Raw genomic sequence first — 16,476 nt, forward strand, 5'->3', positions numbered from 1 at the left:
ACACATTACTGAGATCATTAAACACTTTACTGACGCTTTGCAAGAGTTATGAAGACGTCTTTTGTTAAGGACTTGTTACATAAGAGTAATTGAGTAATAGATGCATTTTTGCAGTGCATAAACTTAAGTGTTACGCAGTGTTAACTTGACTTTGCCCAAAACAGTGTTTGCTTCCCAGAGAGAATGAAGCTTTGCCTCCAGCAGACAAACAACTCATTGGCCTCAGTGAAACACTCGTCAGCATTTACCGCCGATATAAATATGAATATCCTGACCCAGACAGGAGAAGGAAACAGCCGTAGAGAAAAAAGAAGTAAAGAGACGTGGAAAGTGCTAACTGTCTTAAGTATCGTTACATTAGAGTGCAGTAATTGCAAGCTAGGCCACACTAGACGATTCAGGATAAACGCTCGAGCTGATTTAAATGATGAACCTAAAAATAAAGCATCAGAACGTCCAGAACTTTGTTTCTGTATATTTCAGAGAATCCTTAAAGAAACTGATTATGGACTTGTGGATCGGCTCCTACTGTAGAGACTGGGGGGTCTTCATTTAGCCCAAGTCACTGAGAAATATTTGCAGCCCTCTTCAAGGGGATTTTGGTTACTGCTTGGACAAGCTCTTTCCAAACATGACCATAAAATGGACAAAGCCGTTCTGAAAATGGTATTTTATGTTAAATTACAAAATGGACAGAAATAATCCTAAAATGTGGTGATATGGGGAATTCTATCAATTCCCTGAATCCATTTCTTCCAATATAGTGTTAAGCGAAGCCTGAATCTATCTCTTCTTCATCCGGCACGAGATGGGACACAACTCAATCATGGGACATTTTCACTTGCACCAGGCAAATTAAGCGAACCTGCAAATCTTTGGGAATCTAGGAAGAAAAAAAAAACTCAAACAAACAAAGAGAGATCAAGCCTTCTCCAGAAGTGCTGCTGATCAAGGTGGGATCTGAGCCTTGAACTCTGGAGCCTGAGAGTTTGGCCCAGCATTGTCCATTAGTTGCTCCTGATGCTTCCACGGGGGCTTTTGTGAATGCAAATTAATGGGACAGAAAATGATCTCAAGAATGTAGATAAAAAGACAGAAAGAAGCAACCTCATAATGGGCTTTGTCCCTGGCTTGGATATTTTTATTTTTATTTCTTCTATTGTTATGAATACTTCATACCACTTAATAATAATATGTGGCCCATAGCTTCGGGATCAAAAGGGTAAGGGGGGCTTCTGAAATCTGGAGTTGGGATGTGATAAACTCCCAAAAATCAAAAAAAAAAAAAACACTAAACCCGACAGTGTGAGTAGGCTCAACATAATATTTAGGGGGCTTAGCCCTGGAGCTAGGCCTGCTATTATGTTACGATTACAGCATATTTAATAGTCCTTTATATTATGTTCCTTGTGTTCTTTATGGTGAGCCAAAGGACGTGGGGTCACCTGCAATTGCAGCTATGGACCACCTCCAGTATTACTGAAGATCATTAAGTGCATTAAATGGCAGCTTCAGCATCGTTTGTTTTTAAATTTTGGGATTTGTGATTGGATTTCCTCCCTGTTTTAACTCCTGGCTTTTGTTAAAATATACTGTCATTGGAGTTTGTCTTGGATTTGTTCACTATTAAAGGCAAATCTTTCAGTGTTTCCTATTTCTTATCTCCAGCCTGTGATCTACTTTGTATACTTGTTGAATTTAGAATAAACCTTTAAATAATAGAGGAACTTTATTCTGTTTTCATGGATTAGAGTTTTTTTTTTTTTTTACAGTATTCTGTCTCCTTTTGTGGATAGTTTGACTTTAAACCCTTTGCTCCACTATTCGGTCTGTGCAGGCTGTAAGCCTCCATCTGGTGTTTGGGGCCAAGATGCTTTGGAGTGGTGAGGCTATGTTATATTATGTTCTTAATTTGGGGAAATCAATGATTGGTTTCAGAGACTGATGAAACAACTGCAAAGCAGACACGCAGAGCTAAAGAGAGGTGGGACTCTTTTGAGTTAAGTATATTTGAGGTAGGCTGTGAAGTGTTTACCATAGCAGGATTAGTGATTCCTTAAATAGAACACACTGCCAGCAACAATCCTGGCCTGCCCAGTGCCAAGCCTACCAATTACTGGATGTGACACCTGATAAGCTACTTAAGTGTAACCATAAACGACTGGCAAAAGAAAATGAATGTGATGAGTCTGTAAGTATGAGAAAGAGTCCAGGGGTCAGTGGCAAGGAGCAAACGTGGAGCAGGGCAGTTTGCCTCTCTGGATCCTCTCTCTCTACTTGAGGTCTTATCAGTCCCGCTCTGGAATTTTTGCTGTGTCTTACATTTTTATCAAAATGTTTAGTGTGCAAAGTTGATTCTGGAAGTCATTCTGGAAAGGTAGCATGCTGTGAAACCAGTGGAAGAAGATTGGAGGGCCATTATGATCACTGCCCACTTCTAGCTTAAAAAAGAAAAGGGAAGACATATTTGCGCATTCAGTTTTCCTGTTAAATCAATTGAGTCCAGGGAGCCCCAAGTTTAGTCCAGGAGTCCCAGTGTGGCTACAGGTTTTCATTGCAACCAGTTTTACAAATAAATGGTCCCGTGTCTCTTCTACATGATTGAATTGCTTAGTTAGTCTCCTATTTTGCATTCTGAAACATGCAGTAGTGTATTTACATGCAAACACAACTCAGAAATTTGAATTTGTTGCCACATCTTTAAATGATAACTTTCTCTTACCATATTATTTTAATTAACCTTTGACTGCAGATTAGTATCCAAACCCTGAAGATTGAGGATGAGCAGTACAGATCCGGGTGCAAATGACATTGAACACTACATGGAAGTAGCTACTTTAGTATGCAATTCATTTACAAGCTAATCTTATATAGAAATATCTATACAAGGAAGCGTGTTTGTCTGTCAGTCCGGCCCAGAAGTGTGAGGCTACAGCATAAGGCTCAAAGAGCCGGCAAGGTGGCCCCAAGGTAACGAGTCGGAAGAAGAAAGAAGTACGAGGCTACAGCATGAAGCTGAAAGAAAGCGACTCCATTGCCAAAGTGAAACCGTCGACGAAAGATAAACTCGCTTCGCCACTAATACACAATCGAGGCAAGCACATCGGCAAAACAAAATCTCCAAGGAGAGAGAAACTCGCTTAGCTCTGTTAGGCAAGGGGGGCGAGCACATCCGCAGCATGAAACTGACAACTCTGCATTTCAATTTGACAATTTCAATAGTTTCTAGGAGCCTGGCCTTTTTACACCATGGGCTTACACAGCTAGTTAATCCAAAAAAAGGATTATATTACCAGAACATAAAGAGCATCAATCATTAAAAGCACGAAAAAGGGCAATAATGTCACACACATAAATACTCGCTACTTTCCAATAAACATTTAGCAGAACCATTTTGTTATTTTGGGATTGACAAAAGGGCAGAAACTGGGAAATAAGAGCTTGTTTGACCAAGGCAGGAGTTCAGTTAAAAGCAGAAGGTGGTTCGGATGAACACTCGTAGTCAAGGTGGTCTGCAGGACTGAACTTGAGGACCACTTAGTTGCGGAGCTCACAAATGAATGAAACATTGAAGTAGCGGTTCTGCTTTAACATTTAGTGTCATTTGCTGCCGTGTCCACACTGCTCATCACTAATTATGAACATTTGGATACAATTAAGGGAGTGACCTCCACAGAAATAAGGTAAATTGAGAATAGTAAAAGACTATGACAAAGAAAACACATTTCTGAATTTCTTCTAAGTTCAAATATCACACCTGAGCATTTTCTTCATACAGAATAAGAAAAGAAAAAGGTCAGTTAAACAGTTGGACTGATGAGACAGAAGAGCGACCCACTGATTCATGAAACGTTGGAATGAAAGCCAAGCCTGAAGTGAGACACCAGGACTGAACTTGAGGTAGGCCATATACTTAAAACTAGCTTAATAAGCAGCACATTTTGACAGAAATTAGAGAATATTTTGTCAAAATTGGTATTACAGAAAAGAAACTCACTGGCAAGGCAGGAGAGTGCAAGGCTGCGTAAAAAGGCCAAGAAAAACATCTGGGCAAACAACTCTGAGTCACAACCAAATACCAGGGTGTGATGAAACAGTCGAGCCTGAAGGTTTGTGAGATACTCAGTCAAGTGTGGAGTCTAGAACTGTACAAACGGAGGAGGAGAAAGACCAGAAGGTAGTGCAAAAGTGCAGATATGAAGTAATGGAGGGATACTAAAACAGGGTGAGACTCCTAAACATAAAGGTGAGGAGATGAGTCTAAAACAGAATGACAGGTTCAAATATTAATGTGTGAAAACAGAACCTAAAGAGGCTTGAGAGACTTATCATTAATAAGTGGAGATTGGGCCTCAAGTTGTGTGAGACATCTTAGCTTTAGTAACAGTCTCAAAAGCAGCATGAGAGGCCTAGATATACAGTAAATGCATGGAGGTAGACACTGAAGTAGCGTGGAAGTGTTGTGTCTAAGTGCAGACGTTAAGGTGTGGATGGAGCCCATGGCAGTGTGAGGCCTAAAAATTCAGAAGTGGAGATAGAGCCTCAAGTAGTGTGACAGACCTGAAAGAGTCAAAAGCAGTGTGATATTAATGTGTAGAGATAGAAACTGAAGTAGCGTGTAAAGTGCAAATGTTAAGGTGTAGATCGTGGCAGACGGCCAGGGCCCCTGCCCAGCTGGGACGCCTACATAGTGAAAGACTGGGGGAGAGAGCGTATTCAAGGCATTACCACCCCCGGAACGCTAGATGGCAGCCCCCCTGGGTTTCATTGCTGTCTCGGACTCCCACAGGTCTCCTTGAAAGTTGGCGTGGGCGCTGCCAGGTGGCATTGCAGGAACGGCTGAGCCCATTGGAAGTGCTGCTGGAAGAAAATCACCGGACACCTGATAAAAGGAGCTAGCTGCCACTACTCTGGGAGCCAGAGTTGGGAGGAAGGGAGACAAAGCTTGCCCGGAGGAGTGGAGGTGGATTGAGAGAAAGAGAAAGAGAGAAAGCAGAAGAAAAGAACATGTTTTAGTCTGTACGTTTAGTGCTTTAACTGTGCTGTATAGGTGGGAAAAAGGAGAAGGCATTTCCCATGAGGAAAAAGACAAAAATTAAACACGTGTGTGCAGAACTTGTGTCCTGCGTCTCTCTGTGTTGGGTTTGGGTGGCAGGAGTGCCCTCTGCAGGCCACAGGACACTGCTCAAAGCAGTGTGCGGCCTAAACATAAAGGTGAGAAGATGTGCCTAACGTTGAATGAGAGGCCCGGTTCTAACATGTGGAGTTAGAGCCTAAAGAGGTATGTGAGGCTTAAAAATAAAGAGTCTGAAGTAGTGCAATAGGCCTCAATACTAAGATGTGGTGACGGAGGCCTAGATATTAGTGTGTGCTGACATAGCCTAAAGCAGTGGTGGCGAACCTATGGCACGAGTGCCAAAGGGGGCACTCAGAGCCCTCTCAGTGGGCACACGCGCCGTCGTCAAAGCACAGAGTTCGTTACTATAAAGCCAGAGGAATGCGGGGCCGGGCTGCTCCCCTCACCGCTCCCCCTCTTCACGCGCGCCGGAGGACTTTTCTCACATCACCCGCCCCTCTGCCCAGCAGCCCAATGGGAGCGCTTCCTTCCTCTCCTGTCTGGGGTAAGGCGGGCGGCACACATGCTGCTTGAGGGTGCGGCACGGACTGCAGCCTTTTGAGCATGTGATTCTCGTGGTGGGGTTGGAGGGGATGTGGTATAGCGGGTCCACAGCTCAAAATTGAAAAGGCCAGTTTTAACAGATAATTGCCGCACTCGCGGCTTAAAGGGGGTTATGGTAAAGTGGCCGGAGCAGTTTCTGGGAGCTTTGTGATGCGGGCAGTCCTCGCTTAAGCGCACAGGTGAAGAGTTGTCCGCATCTGTAATTATTGCCGGGAGTTGCTAATCGCCACACCTGATCCACGACCCCGTAATATATAATGGAAGCTTTGGGAGCGGAGCTTAATAGGGAAGACCTGCGTGAAACACTTGAGAGGATCGAAGGGATGACAAAGGACAGCACAGTTAGTTATGAAAATGAAATCCTTAAAGTGTTGAATTCTCTGCCAAATAATCTTAAGTCAATGAAGGCACTTGAGATTGCTTTCCTTACTTTGTTTGGAACATCTTATGCTTGTGAGCAGCTGTTTTCAGCTTTGAATTAAATCAAATCTGACACCAGAAACAGACTAACAGATGACCTGAGTGCTGCATGTGTTGCTCTCAAGCTTACAAAGTATGAGCCAAGGTTAGACAAATTATCAGCATGCATACAACAGCAAAAAGCTCATTAATTGTTCAAAAGCATACCGAATGCAAACTTTTACCTTTCAACAAAAAGTTGTTTGTATCATTGAAAGCTCTGCTATTATGTTTTTCTTTTAAGACAAAAGATGTTAATGTATGAGTGGCTTTTCTAAACTAAAAGCTCAGTAGATAGACAGACAGAGCATCAGTATTGGCAGTTCCGTCCAATTTATCATCCAGCTGCTCTCCCAGGTATTTATAGGTCTGTACCCTCTGCACACATCTACCTCTGATGATCACAGGGTCCATGAGGGGCCTGGGCCTCCTTAAATCCACCACCAGCTCCTTGGTTATGCTGGTGTTCAGTTTTAGGTGGTATTCAGGTTAAATTGCCATGTTGGCACTTTGCGGTAAATAAGTGGGTTTTGGATTGCAGTTTGGGCACTTGGTTTCTAAATGGTTCGCCATCACTGGCCTAAAGCAATATGAGCAAGCAGCTTAAATACTAAAGTGCAGCGGGAGGCTAAAACAGCAAGAGAGACTAAGATTTGCTTAACAAAGCACAACAAAGCTTAAAGCAATATGAGAAGATTAAAGGGTTGAGAAAGAACCTGAAGTAGTTTCATAGGTGCTGTCTCTGCTGTGGAATTCACACTGTGACGTCACAATGCTCCATGCTACCTACTGGTTGTGAACTGGAGATCTTCTCCTTAGAAATGAACTGCCTCTTCTCAAGGAGCTAAAGAGAGTTGAGGTCGCTTCTAAAATGCTACAGCTCACTCTCTTCCAGCTCTCCATTTCTGGGTGTGCCTGGACTGTTATGGGGGCAAACATTAGATGGTGGAGGGAGCCTAAAGTGGCCTAGGAGACTTGGATGTTAAGATATGGGCACAGAGCCTAAAGTAGTTTTAAAGGCCCAAAGTAGAAATATGTTGGAGACCTAAAACAGGAAGAAAGGGCCAAATATTAAGATCAATGCCATACAAAACAAGAGAGTTCTGCCCAAACCCACTTATTGAGTAAAAAGCCCCATAGTGCAGTTCATCAAAGGCAGTCGTCTCAACTCATAGACTCCTTCACTTCTCTCATGGCATGAGAATGTGATCTAAGAGTTTTACAATGCAAATGCAGCTACTTGCTGTGTACAGCACTTGATTGATGGATGGACTACTTGACGGATTAAGGTTCGCTTTTTTTTTAAATTTTTCCCAGGGCCATCTTAACAGCATTATAAGCCCTGGGACAAAGCAGTGCCCTGGAGCCCCTACCTACAGAACCACCCAGCAAGTCACAACATACACAGATTAGTATGGGGCCCCTGTGCTCGTGGGACCCCCGGACAACTGCCCAGTGTGCCCATGCGTTAAGACGGCCCTGATTTGTACTTTGCAGATACTGACACATCCCTACACAATTCCAAACATCTGCACAGTTTTCTATAAATATTAATGTGTAATGCATTAAATATTTGTATTTTGTGGACTGCAATTGGATTTACTGTTACTGTATTCCCACTTGTGTTTTCAAGTAACTGAGAGTTTCGACTTTTTTTTCCCCCTAAGAATGGTTTGACCATCTCCCCCCCAAAAAAAAATCATTTTTTCCTTGTTCACTGATTTCAGAAGAAACATCGGGCACCACTTTTAATGACAAGTATGCATTGAGCGCTGATCTCTCCATCCCACTCTTATTTCATTCCGAAACCATTGAAAGCAAGAAAAGAAAAACATAAGAGCATCCCACCAATTATTTTTCATTTCTTTTAAACTGAGCAGTTTAACTTTTATTGCATTGTTCTTGACACAGCAATATGACAAAAGAGTGATGATTACCGTACCTCGCATTCCATAGTAGGAGAACCTTTCACAGAATTCATTGATGACGATGATGAAGATGCTTACTGGATAGCCACATACCTCCGCCTACATTCAAAAAAAGGCAACAAGAAATTCATTTCAAATCACACTCAAAGATGAGGAGCAGTGGACACTTCTCTAAATGAATATCCATGAGTTCAAATCATGATGCTTCCTGATGTTTTTGGCAATATGAAATATGAACATCCATTTTATGGTAAGCCCAGATGAATAAGCTGCAGCATCCTAAGGAAAGCATCTGAAGAAGAAATCCTGCGGGTCACAGCTAGTCCTGATGGTGTAACAGAAAGGGCAAGCATTTGAAGATCAAATCCCAAGGAACATGCAACTGCTCTCCCACACACAGTTGCGCACACTCACACACAAGTCGCCATGCAGATCATCCATAGATGCTCAGGATTGGGCTATTGAGCGTTTTGGAGTCAGGAGAGAGCAGCGCTTTCAGTGTTCTCAGATCTTCAGCCCATCACCTTCACTGTGGCTGGAACTGGATGCGTTTTTTACAGCATGTGAAGAGAGATAATATTCAGTCTGCTTTTGCATCTGCTTTACAGGAATTTTCATTTCTACACATGAGCTCTAAAATACGTTCAAAGGAACATTTGCATGGGGTTTTCTTATTGGCGAATGCTCTTGGTTTCTTACGGTAACAGGGCGGCATGCTCTACATTTCTTTTACTGTAATTATTTCCCTACATCTGCACATGTTGCTAACACATCCTAAGTGCACTTATCCAGATTCCTCCTGTATTTAAGGTAAAAAATAAAATAAAATTCAAGAGTGTTGACAGTGGGAGGACACTTTTTCAGTCAGTGGTGTCTACAAGTCCAAACTGACTAATGGAAGGAAATATGACCTATGCAGTCAACCATTCCTCTTTGCTCAAGGCTGCTGTGTATCCTCACATGTTTACATTAATAGCCGGGAGGCTTCTCATCCAGAGAGAAATGCAATCAGATTGAAATATTTGGTCTCTTTAGATTTTAAAAAGAGGATGAGGAGGAGTAGCACTGACTGGAAGACTTTGTTAAATGGCACTGAATACAGCAAAGATAAAGGAAATGCGCACTGATATCAGGCAGGTGGTGGAAAACAAAGTGTGGGTATTTTATTCTATGGGAATGTACCGAAGAACAATCTTAAGGAAAAAAATCCAGCATCCCATCCAGGAGGAAGGGTGGTTCCTTGCCAAGAAAGTGCGCCAGAGTGGAAGGACAATAGACTGGTGTCTTGATCAGGTTAGGAATGGATTCCTTGCCAGCAAGGGAGGCCCGCAAAATGAAAGGACCAGAGGAGTTCGCTTTGTCGGAGTATATTCTCGCCCAACATGCTAGAGGGCAGTGCTCCCATGTCGCCGCTCCTGTTTATCTGAATACGAGGCATGCTGGGAATCACAGTCCAGGAGGACAGACCTGCTGCATGCCATGGGGAGCTACAGGGATGAACTGTTTGTACTTTGTACAAACGTCCTCCTGTTTCGGAAGTACCTCCTCCAGACTGTGATCAAACACCAGAAGTACTTCCACTATCCAGATTAAAAAGGAGCCCTCCTTGTCACCACAGGGAGTTGGAGTCGGGAGGCAAAGAACATTTGTATGGAGGATGAGGAGCAGGGAGGAAGAAGAGAAAGAGGAAGGATTTACCCTCTCTATCCTATGTATATTGCGCTGTGGGAAACATTTCTAAAGGACCTGTAAAGGTATTTGGGAGAAATAAAAACCATTGTATTTGAACCCATGACTGTGCTCATGTCAGTTGTCACCAAGGTTTGGGGCTCAGTGATCCTCCCTGTAGTCCACACCATCTGCCACACGATTGCTTCCAAACTAATGGGGCTAGAACCTTGATCTTGGTCTTATCAAAAACTTATAACTTTATATGTTGTGGAAATTCAAAACATTTTATGTAGTGGCATTCTGGTGGTCAAAAATGTTAATGATAATTAAACCACGGTCGTTCACAAGCCCTTCAGAATTGTGTTTATTACTTATGTTTGTAAACTGTTTACTTTTATTTATATCTGGCCTTTTGTGCCATTTCCTTTTAGGACCATATGTACGCTCGTTTCACTAGTATTTTAATAAGTTGCTTTTGGTGTGATTAAACGTATGGATTGGTATATTAGATCAACACCATCCTAGTAGTTTTGTTATATTACTACTTTTTATATTCATATGTTTACAGGGCAATTATTGTAAAATGTAGAGTACAGTGAACGTCTTGCTTGCATGTGTTAAACTTTGAATGTCCTCCAATGTGTCTAATGGGTGATTTTTCTATAGTATCACTGACATTCCCAATTTTAGAGTAAGCTCATTTTAAAGCAGCCCGATATTTAGTAGGGTATTTGATGGGCTTTCAGATGTAGAAATTTGTGTGGCTTGGAGGCCTGAAGGACACAGGCTGCAGATCGTCCAACCCACCCAAGAGACTTACCTAGCCCACGGTGACTATTCTTTCATTTCAGAGCTTTGCAATTATCTGCTGTCATACACGTGTGCATGGGAGGCAACTAAAAGGGCCTGAATGAAAGTAATTCCATGCCAGACCAAGGGGCAGTGGTGTGCACCAACTCTCTCTCTCACTTCTCTGCAGACCAGTTACAGGAAATTCCGCCTGGCCCCGAAGACGTCACTTCCGGTTCTGGCCTTAATGACGCCACTCCTGGTACCGGGCCCTACTGATGATGCCATTTCTGGTTCCGGCCCCACTACTGACGTCACTTCCTCTGGTCTCCCTTAATGCCGCCATCTTGGTGCCAGCAAATCAGTTCAGTTGTGGACTCCAACCTGTACAAATCAGTACCTTGATTCTATCCATTTGCAGCCAGGAACAATATATGGGTGGCTGCCCCAAACCTTTTTGTTTTGTGTGACACTGCCCATCCATGTTTCTGATCAGGGTCACAGAAAGCAAATGGCTACAAGGCAGGGAAATATGAGGCCATCAAAGGTCCCAAATGCAGTTTGAAGGCACATGCTCAGAGGTGGCAGGCCAGCCACATCCACACTCTACTCAGGAGTCAGTCAGGCTGGAAATGGGGCCTGAGAGCTGTGGGCGAGGTGTCCTCCAACGTGCAAAGCACCCGCCATTTGTTTTAAGCTACATTCCGTATAAGAGCTGACTTCACAGAATGTTGTCAATGTCACTTTACTTTGACAGCTGAAAGTGTCACCATTGTGCGTTTTGTTTAAAAAGAAATGAAGCAAAGGCTCGTTTAATTTTTAACTTAGCATTTGCCATTTAGCTATTTGTGCTTGTCTTGCAAGGCGCTGATCGTTTATAGCCACTCATTAAACTCTTAACATTCAAAAACTGCTGACATGCTGCAATGTAGAAGATGCATCTGTGATAGTTTAGCCTATCTGAGCAGTTTCTTTTTCAACACTTTAGTAAATCACCACTACATAGTTGACATTTTGGTCTGACAAATTAGAAACATAATAAATGTGACAAATGAGAGGAGACCATTCAGTCCATCACGCCTATTTGTTTAGCTATTACAGAATCTCATCCAGATACTTCTTAGAAGTGGAAGGAAAAATAATTTAGTATTAGTATTTTCCATGCTTTAAAATTTGAAGTTCACGAGTAGTCACCCATCCAATCTCTAAAGGATCATGAAGACCCTCAGCAGCAATGGGTTTAAGGGGCCAAGCTGCCTGAGACACAAGTCTGTCATGGACTCTCTCAAACTTGCAATCGACAGCAGCTGATTAATGGACAGACTTTGTTGGTTTCCATGTGTGGACATAAATCTGTCTTTATGTGTATTAATTCTTCATTTTGTAATTTGTAAAGGTGGATATTACACAGGCGGCATGATGGTGCAGTGGTAGTGCTGCTGCCTCGCAATAAGGAGACCTGAGTTTGCTTCCCAGGTCCTCCCTGCGTGGAGTTTGCAAGTTCTACCAGTGTCTGTGTGGGTTTCCTCCAGGTGTTCTGGTTTCCTCCCACAGCCCAAAGACATGCAGGTTAGGTAGGTACATGGACGATCCTAAATTGTCCCTAGTGTGTGCTTGGTGAGTGTGTGTGTGCCCTGTGGTGGGCTGGCGCCCTGCCCAGGGTTTGTTTCCTGCCTTGCACCCTGTGTTGGCTGGGATTGGCTCCAGCAGACCTCCGTGACCCTGTAGTTAGGATATAGCGGCTTGGATAATGGATGGATGGATATTATACTTGCATTTCACCTAAGAACACTTCACAGCACTTTGTGCCTGCACTCAGCTATACAAAAATAACGTGAACTAAAATGAGAGTCATGAAAACTGTGATGGCTCCCCTGCGTGAACTTCAAAGGGGAGTCAGAGAGCCTGAACATCCCAGCCATCGTTAAACGCCCACCATTTCTTCAGAGCACTGACACTGAGCAAACAATTCACTTCATCCATTTTCTTGTGGGAGTTTCATGGTCATTGGGGGCTGCATTCTGTCTTACTGGGTTCATACACACACTCCCACAGGCACCCATCACTCATGGCAGTTCACCCAATGCTTGCACCTTGAAAGTGTGGGAGAACAGGCTGTGCACTGAACGGCACTGAGAGGCCGCGTCCCTCCAAGTACACTTGCTAGTGGAAAAAATTAATGGACAGTACCTTCGACTTTGGCTTCTTCACATGTTCCTCTTCTATAGGGAGGAGAAAGAATAAACAGATATTAAAATAATGCTCAGATTTAAAGCAGTCAAGACATTCCAATGGCAACATTTCAGAATTTACAATTATTTACACCTTCTTCCATTTAGTTACAAGCACCCACCCTGCTATGGACTGAAAGGTGCTAAATGTGATGCTGGCCATTATAACTCCTGTAGTAAGATTTGGATGAAACAGCACATTATAATAACCATCTGCAAGAGGGGAGTCAAACTGCAGCACTGGTAGGACACCGTGGCTGCAGGTTTTCATTCCAGTCATTTTTTTCAGTTAGTAATGCTAATGGAGCTCAGTTCTTTTGCTTTAATTTGAATCAATGTGCGTATTTTCAGAATCTTTAACCATTAGCCCAAAAAGAATGAGATGAAAAGTGAGCAGATGACCAGAAACTTTGTGTCTGCCTTACAACATCCAATCATCCATCCATTATCCAACCCACTATATCCTAACTACAGGGTCACGGGGGTCTGCTGGGGCCAATCCCAGCAAACACAGGGCACAAGGCAGGAAACAAACCCCAGGCAGGGCGCCAGCCCACCTCAAGGCATGCACACACGCACACACACCAAGTACACACTTGGGACAGTTTAGGACCACCAATACACCTAACCTGCATGTCTTTGGACTGTGGGTTGAAACCGGAGCACCCGGAGGAAACCCACACAGATACAGGGAGAGAACATGCAAACTCCACGCAGGGAGGACCCGAGAAGTGAACCTGGGTACCCTTACTGTGAGGCAGCAGCGCTACCACTGCGCCACTGTGCTGCCCCCTTACAACATCTGTTGCAATAAAATATTTGCAAAAAAAAAAAGTGATAAGCTGAGAAATACTCAGCCGTTCTTGACCTCGTAACTATACGGTGCTGGCAGGAAACATACAAAAAAATCAATGGCGTTAGAAGAGACTGGGGTGGCAGAATGAGAGCACTAAGAGGCCATAGAATTAAATAAAGTGTAAGTTTAACAAAAATAACTTGTCAAATGAACAAAGCAAAAATCGGAGTATGAGACCACTAAGTTAGCCGGTCATCTGCTGGTAAGCTTCACATCTGTTTATTTATAGGTTAAAAAAAAAAGAGCTTTGAACGTCAAAGGCAGAAGAAGTCTGTTTAATTAGCAGCAGTGATTGGGTAATAATTAAGAAAGTGGCCGATGTGGAAACCTGCCGCCACTGTGGACCTCCACCCTGATTTAAACTGTGGATTTTGGTCCCGTTTTAGAGCACCTCAAAGGAATTTCTCATACATGGAACTCACAAAAGGTTCAAGTCATGAAAGGCTCAGGAATTTGTTCCATTATGGATTTTTGCAAGAGGTGCTTGAAACGTTAAAATGGCCACCGTTATCAAATGCCATCTTCCTCGAACCCCTTAGAAGTTTTGAAATAAACCCTGGGTTCTTTGAGAAAAATCTGTGCAAGGATTTATAAATGATATTCAAATGTGAATTTCAATAACTGCTTACATTTAAAAAAAAAAAACAAGAATAAAAAAAACTCCAGAAACTGCTTGCATGTTTTTATATTCTAATAAATGGTTAAGTTTTTTTACTTTTAAATGTTTTCTAATTACAAACTCTACTGACTGCTTTAGTTTTTTATTTTAATTGATTTTCAAATATGAACTCCAATAATTTTTTCTTTAAAAACATTTCCAAATATAAGTCCAATAATTGCTTACTATTTTTTTAAAACTAATTCCATGTATGAACTTTAATCAATTCTTGTTTCTTTCTTTTAAACAATTTCAAAATATGAACTCCAGTACGTGCTTACAAACTCCAATAACTGCTTATTTTCTTTTTTAATTATTTCCATATATGCTTATGCTTTTTTAAAAAACATTTCCAAATATGAACTCCAGTAACTGCTTTTTTCTTTTAAACAATTTCCAAATATAAACTTAAATAAGTGGTTACTGTTTTTGAATTATTTCCATATATTTTTCTTTTAAAAAGTTCACAAATATGAACTCCAATAAGAGCTTACTTTTTTAAATAAACAATTTCAAAATATGAACTCCAATAACTGCTCATGTTTTACTTTTAAACAATTTCTAAATATGAACTCCATTAAAATGCTTCCTTTTTTATTTTTTTAACAATTTCCATATATGCACTCCAAATGTTGGTTGCAGTTTCTTTTTGCTTGCTTGCATCATCCTGCATTAACTTCTAACTCTTGTCCTTTTCAAAATAAGATCAAATGAAGCTGTGAAGACCCCTAATGCCCTGCTCTGCACCACCCCAGTTGGTCATTCACTTCCAGGTGTCTCTGGTTCTCTGTGTCAAGAAAGCCCTTCCTAGCATGTGTGTGTTTCTCTTATTCTTCCTCTCAAATGCAGTGTAAAATGTTTGATGGTGACCATCACATTACATGAGCTGTGAATACGACTGATTGATACTTTGACCATCTCCACTTCCAAGACCCTTAGGAGAGGCAGGGGGCCAAAGGGTTTAATAGCCTTTTACTTCTAGCAATAACTTTTTTTGCTCTCCTTCAGTAACTGGTGCTCTCGGTTGCCCTGACAAGAAGAGCAAATCATCAAAAGCAGACTGTAATAAGACCCCCGCCCCTTCACCCCATCTTTTAGCACCTGAACCTCAGCAATCTTAGCGTCACCATTGACCACAGAATAGGCTTGCAGAGAACAGAGAAGCGGCTACCAACCTGCTGCCATGCTGCTCCTTGGTGCAGACAGTCCTTTCTGCCCAGTGTCTCCCAGAGAGAAGACAGAGTGGATCTGGGATGTTATCTTTAAAGCTGGACTTGATCCCTGCGCAATCTTTTTGGTGATAAGGGCTTGACTGAGAAGGGCGCTGCCGTTTTTTTATGGCATCGAGTGCAAGAAGCAGTGAAATGACAGGCACTAAGATTTCAGAAGTTTCTCTAGCAAATATGCTGTGCAGCAGAACAAGTGCAAACAGTGTTGATGCTCGCCCACAAAACGTCTTTTCCAGAACTGGTCTATTTAAACAAGTACAGGCTGCTTATTTCCATCAGTGAAGGTTCACGCTTGTGGGTGGGTTTAGGGCTGATAGGAGTGTAAAATGTTTGTTTTACTGATGGAGATGGAAGCTCCCCTTACTAACACACTGCACTGCAGCATTAGAACAAGCACTGATGAATTGGTTAAGCTGGTCATTAAACGAACAACCTGTGGCGTACACCAGGGAGCTCAAAGATGGGCGGGCTGTCATTGCTATTGTCCCTACAGCATTCTGAGAGGGCCTCTGTCTCCAGTGCCACACATCAGCCAAGCAATCCTTGTTAACCATGAATTGAGCTTCTGCAGGCTAAATTCAGTAGAAATCCAGAACACAATATTGATGTTCACCGACAGACTACAATGAGTTAAAAAGGCCATGTCGTGCAGCATGACTGTGTGGTTATGACAGCAGGCCTGGGATCCATGTCCAGCTTAGCCAGTCAGCTCCTGCACATCGATGCCCACTGTAATCTAAAAATGAATGTCTGCGTCAAGGTGATAACCTGCCTGCGAGATTTTGGCATGTCTGGCCTGGAATGGTGCGCAGCCATCTCTGTGATTACTGAAAACTTAACAGAGCAAGATGGCCTTGGCAGCTCAGCCAGATGACAACAAGAAGATCATGGCTAAGTCTACACAGAAGACAGGAGAGGTTTAACAGTTTCAGGGCGGATGTCAACTTTTGTTGAAATTCTGGGGTAGGGGATGGT

The 16,476-nt window shown here is 42.5% G+C and overlaps 1 protein-coding gene across 3 annotated transcripts in view; it reads right to left on the reverse strand.

Annotated features, from left to right (window-relative positions):
- LOC120523350 (solute carrier family 15 member 1-like) overlaps window positions 1-15,740 on the reverse strand; it is a 68,864-nt gene extending 53,124 nt beyond the window's left edge. Inside the window, exons 1-3 of one of the 3 annotated variants that reach the window (XM_039744589.1) lie at window positions 15,448-15,740; window positions 12,718-12,749; window positions 8,082-8,166 (exon numbers count right to left, since the gene is read on the reverse strand). In XM_039744589.1, coding sequence (XP_039600523.1) covers window positions 8,082-8,166; window positions 12,718-12,749; window positions 15,448-15,457 — 127 coding nt within the window. In that variant the 5' untranslated portion in view covers window positions 15,458-15,740. Of the gene's footprint in view, window positions 1-8,081; window positions 8,167-8,481; window positions 8,989-12,717; window positions 12,986-15,447 lie in introns of those variants that run through there. The other 2 variants (XM_039744588.1, XM_039744590.1) reach the window with 2 other exon arrangements.
- Window positions 15,741-16,476: the final 736 nt, after the last annotated feature.

Source organism: Polypterus senegalus, chromosome 2 (genome assembly GCF_016835505.1).
Source record: "Polypterus senegalus isolate Bchr_013 chromosome 2, ASM1683550v1, whole genome shotgun sequence".
Classification (NCBI taxonomy): domain Eukaryota; kingdom Metazoa; phylum Chordata; class Cladistia; order Polypteriformes; family Polypteridae; genus Polypterus; species Polypterus senegalus.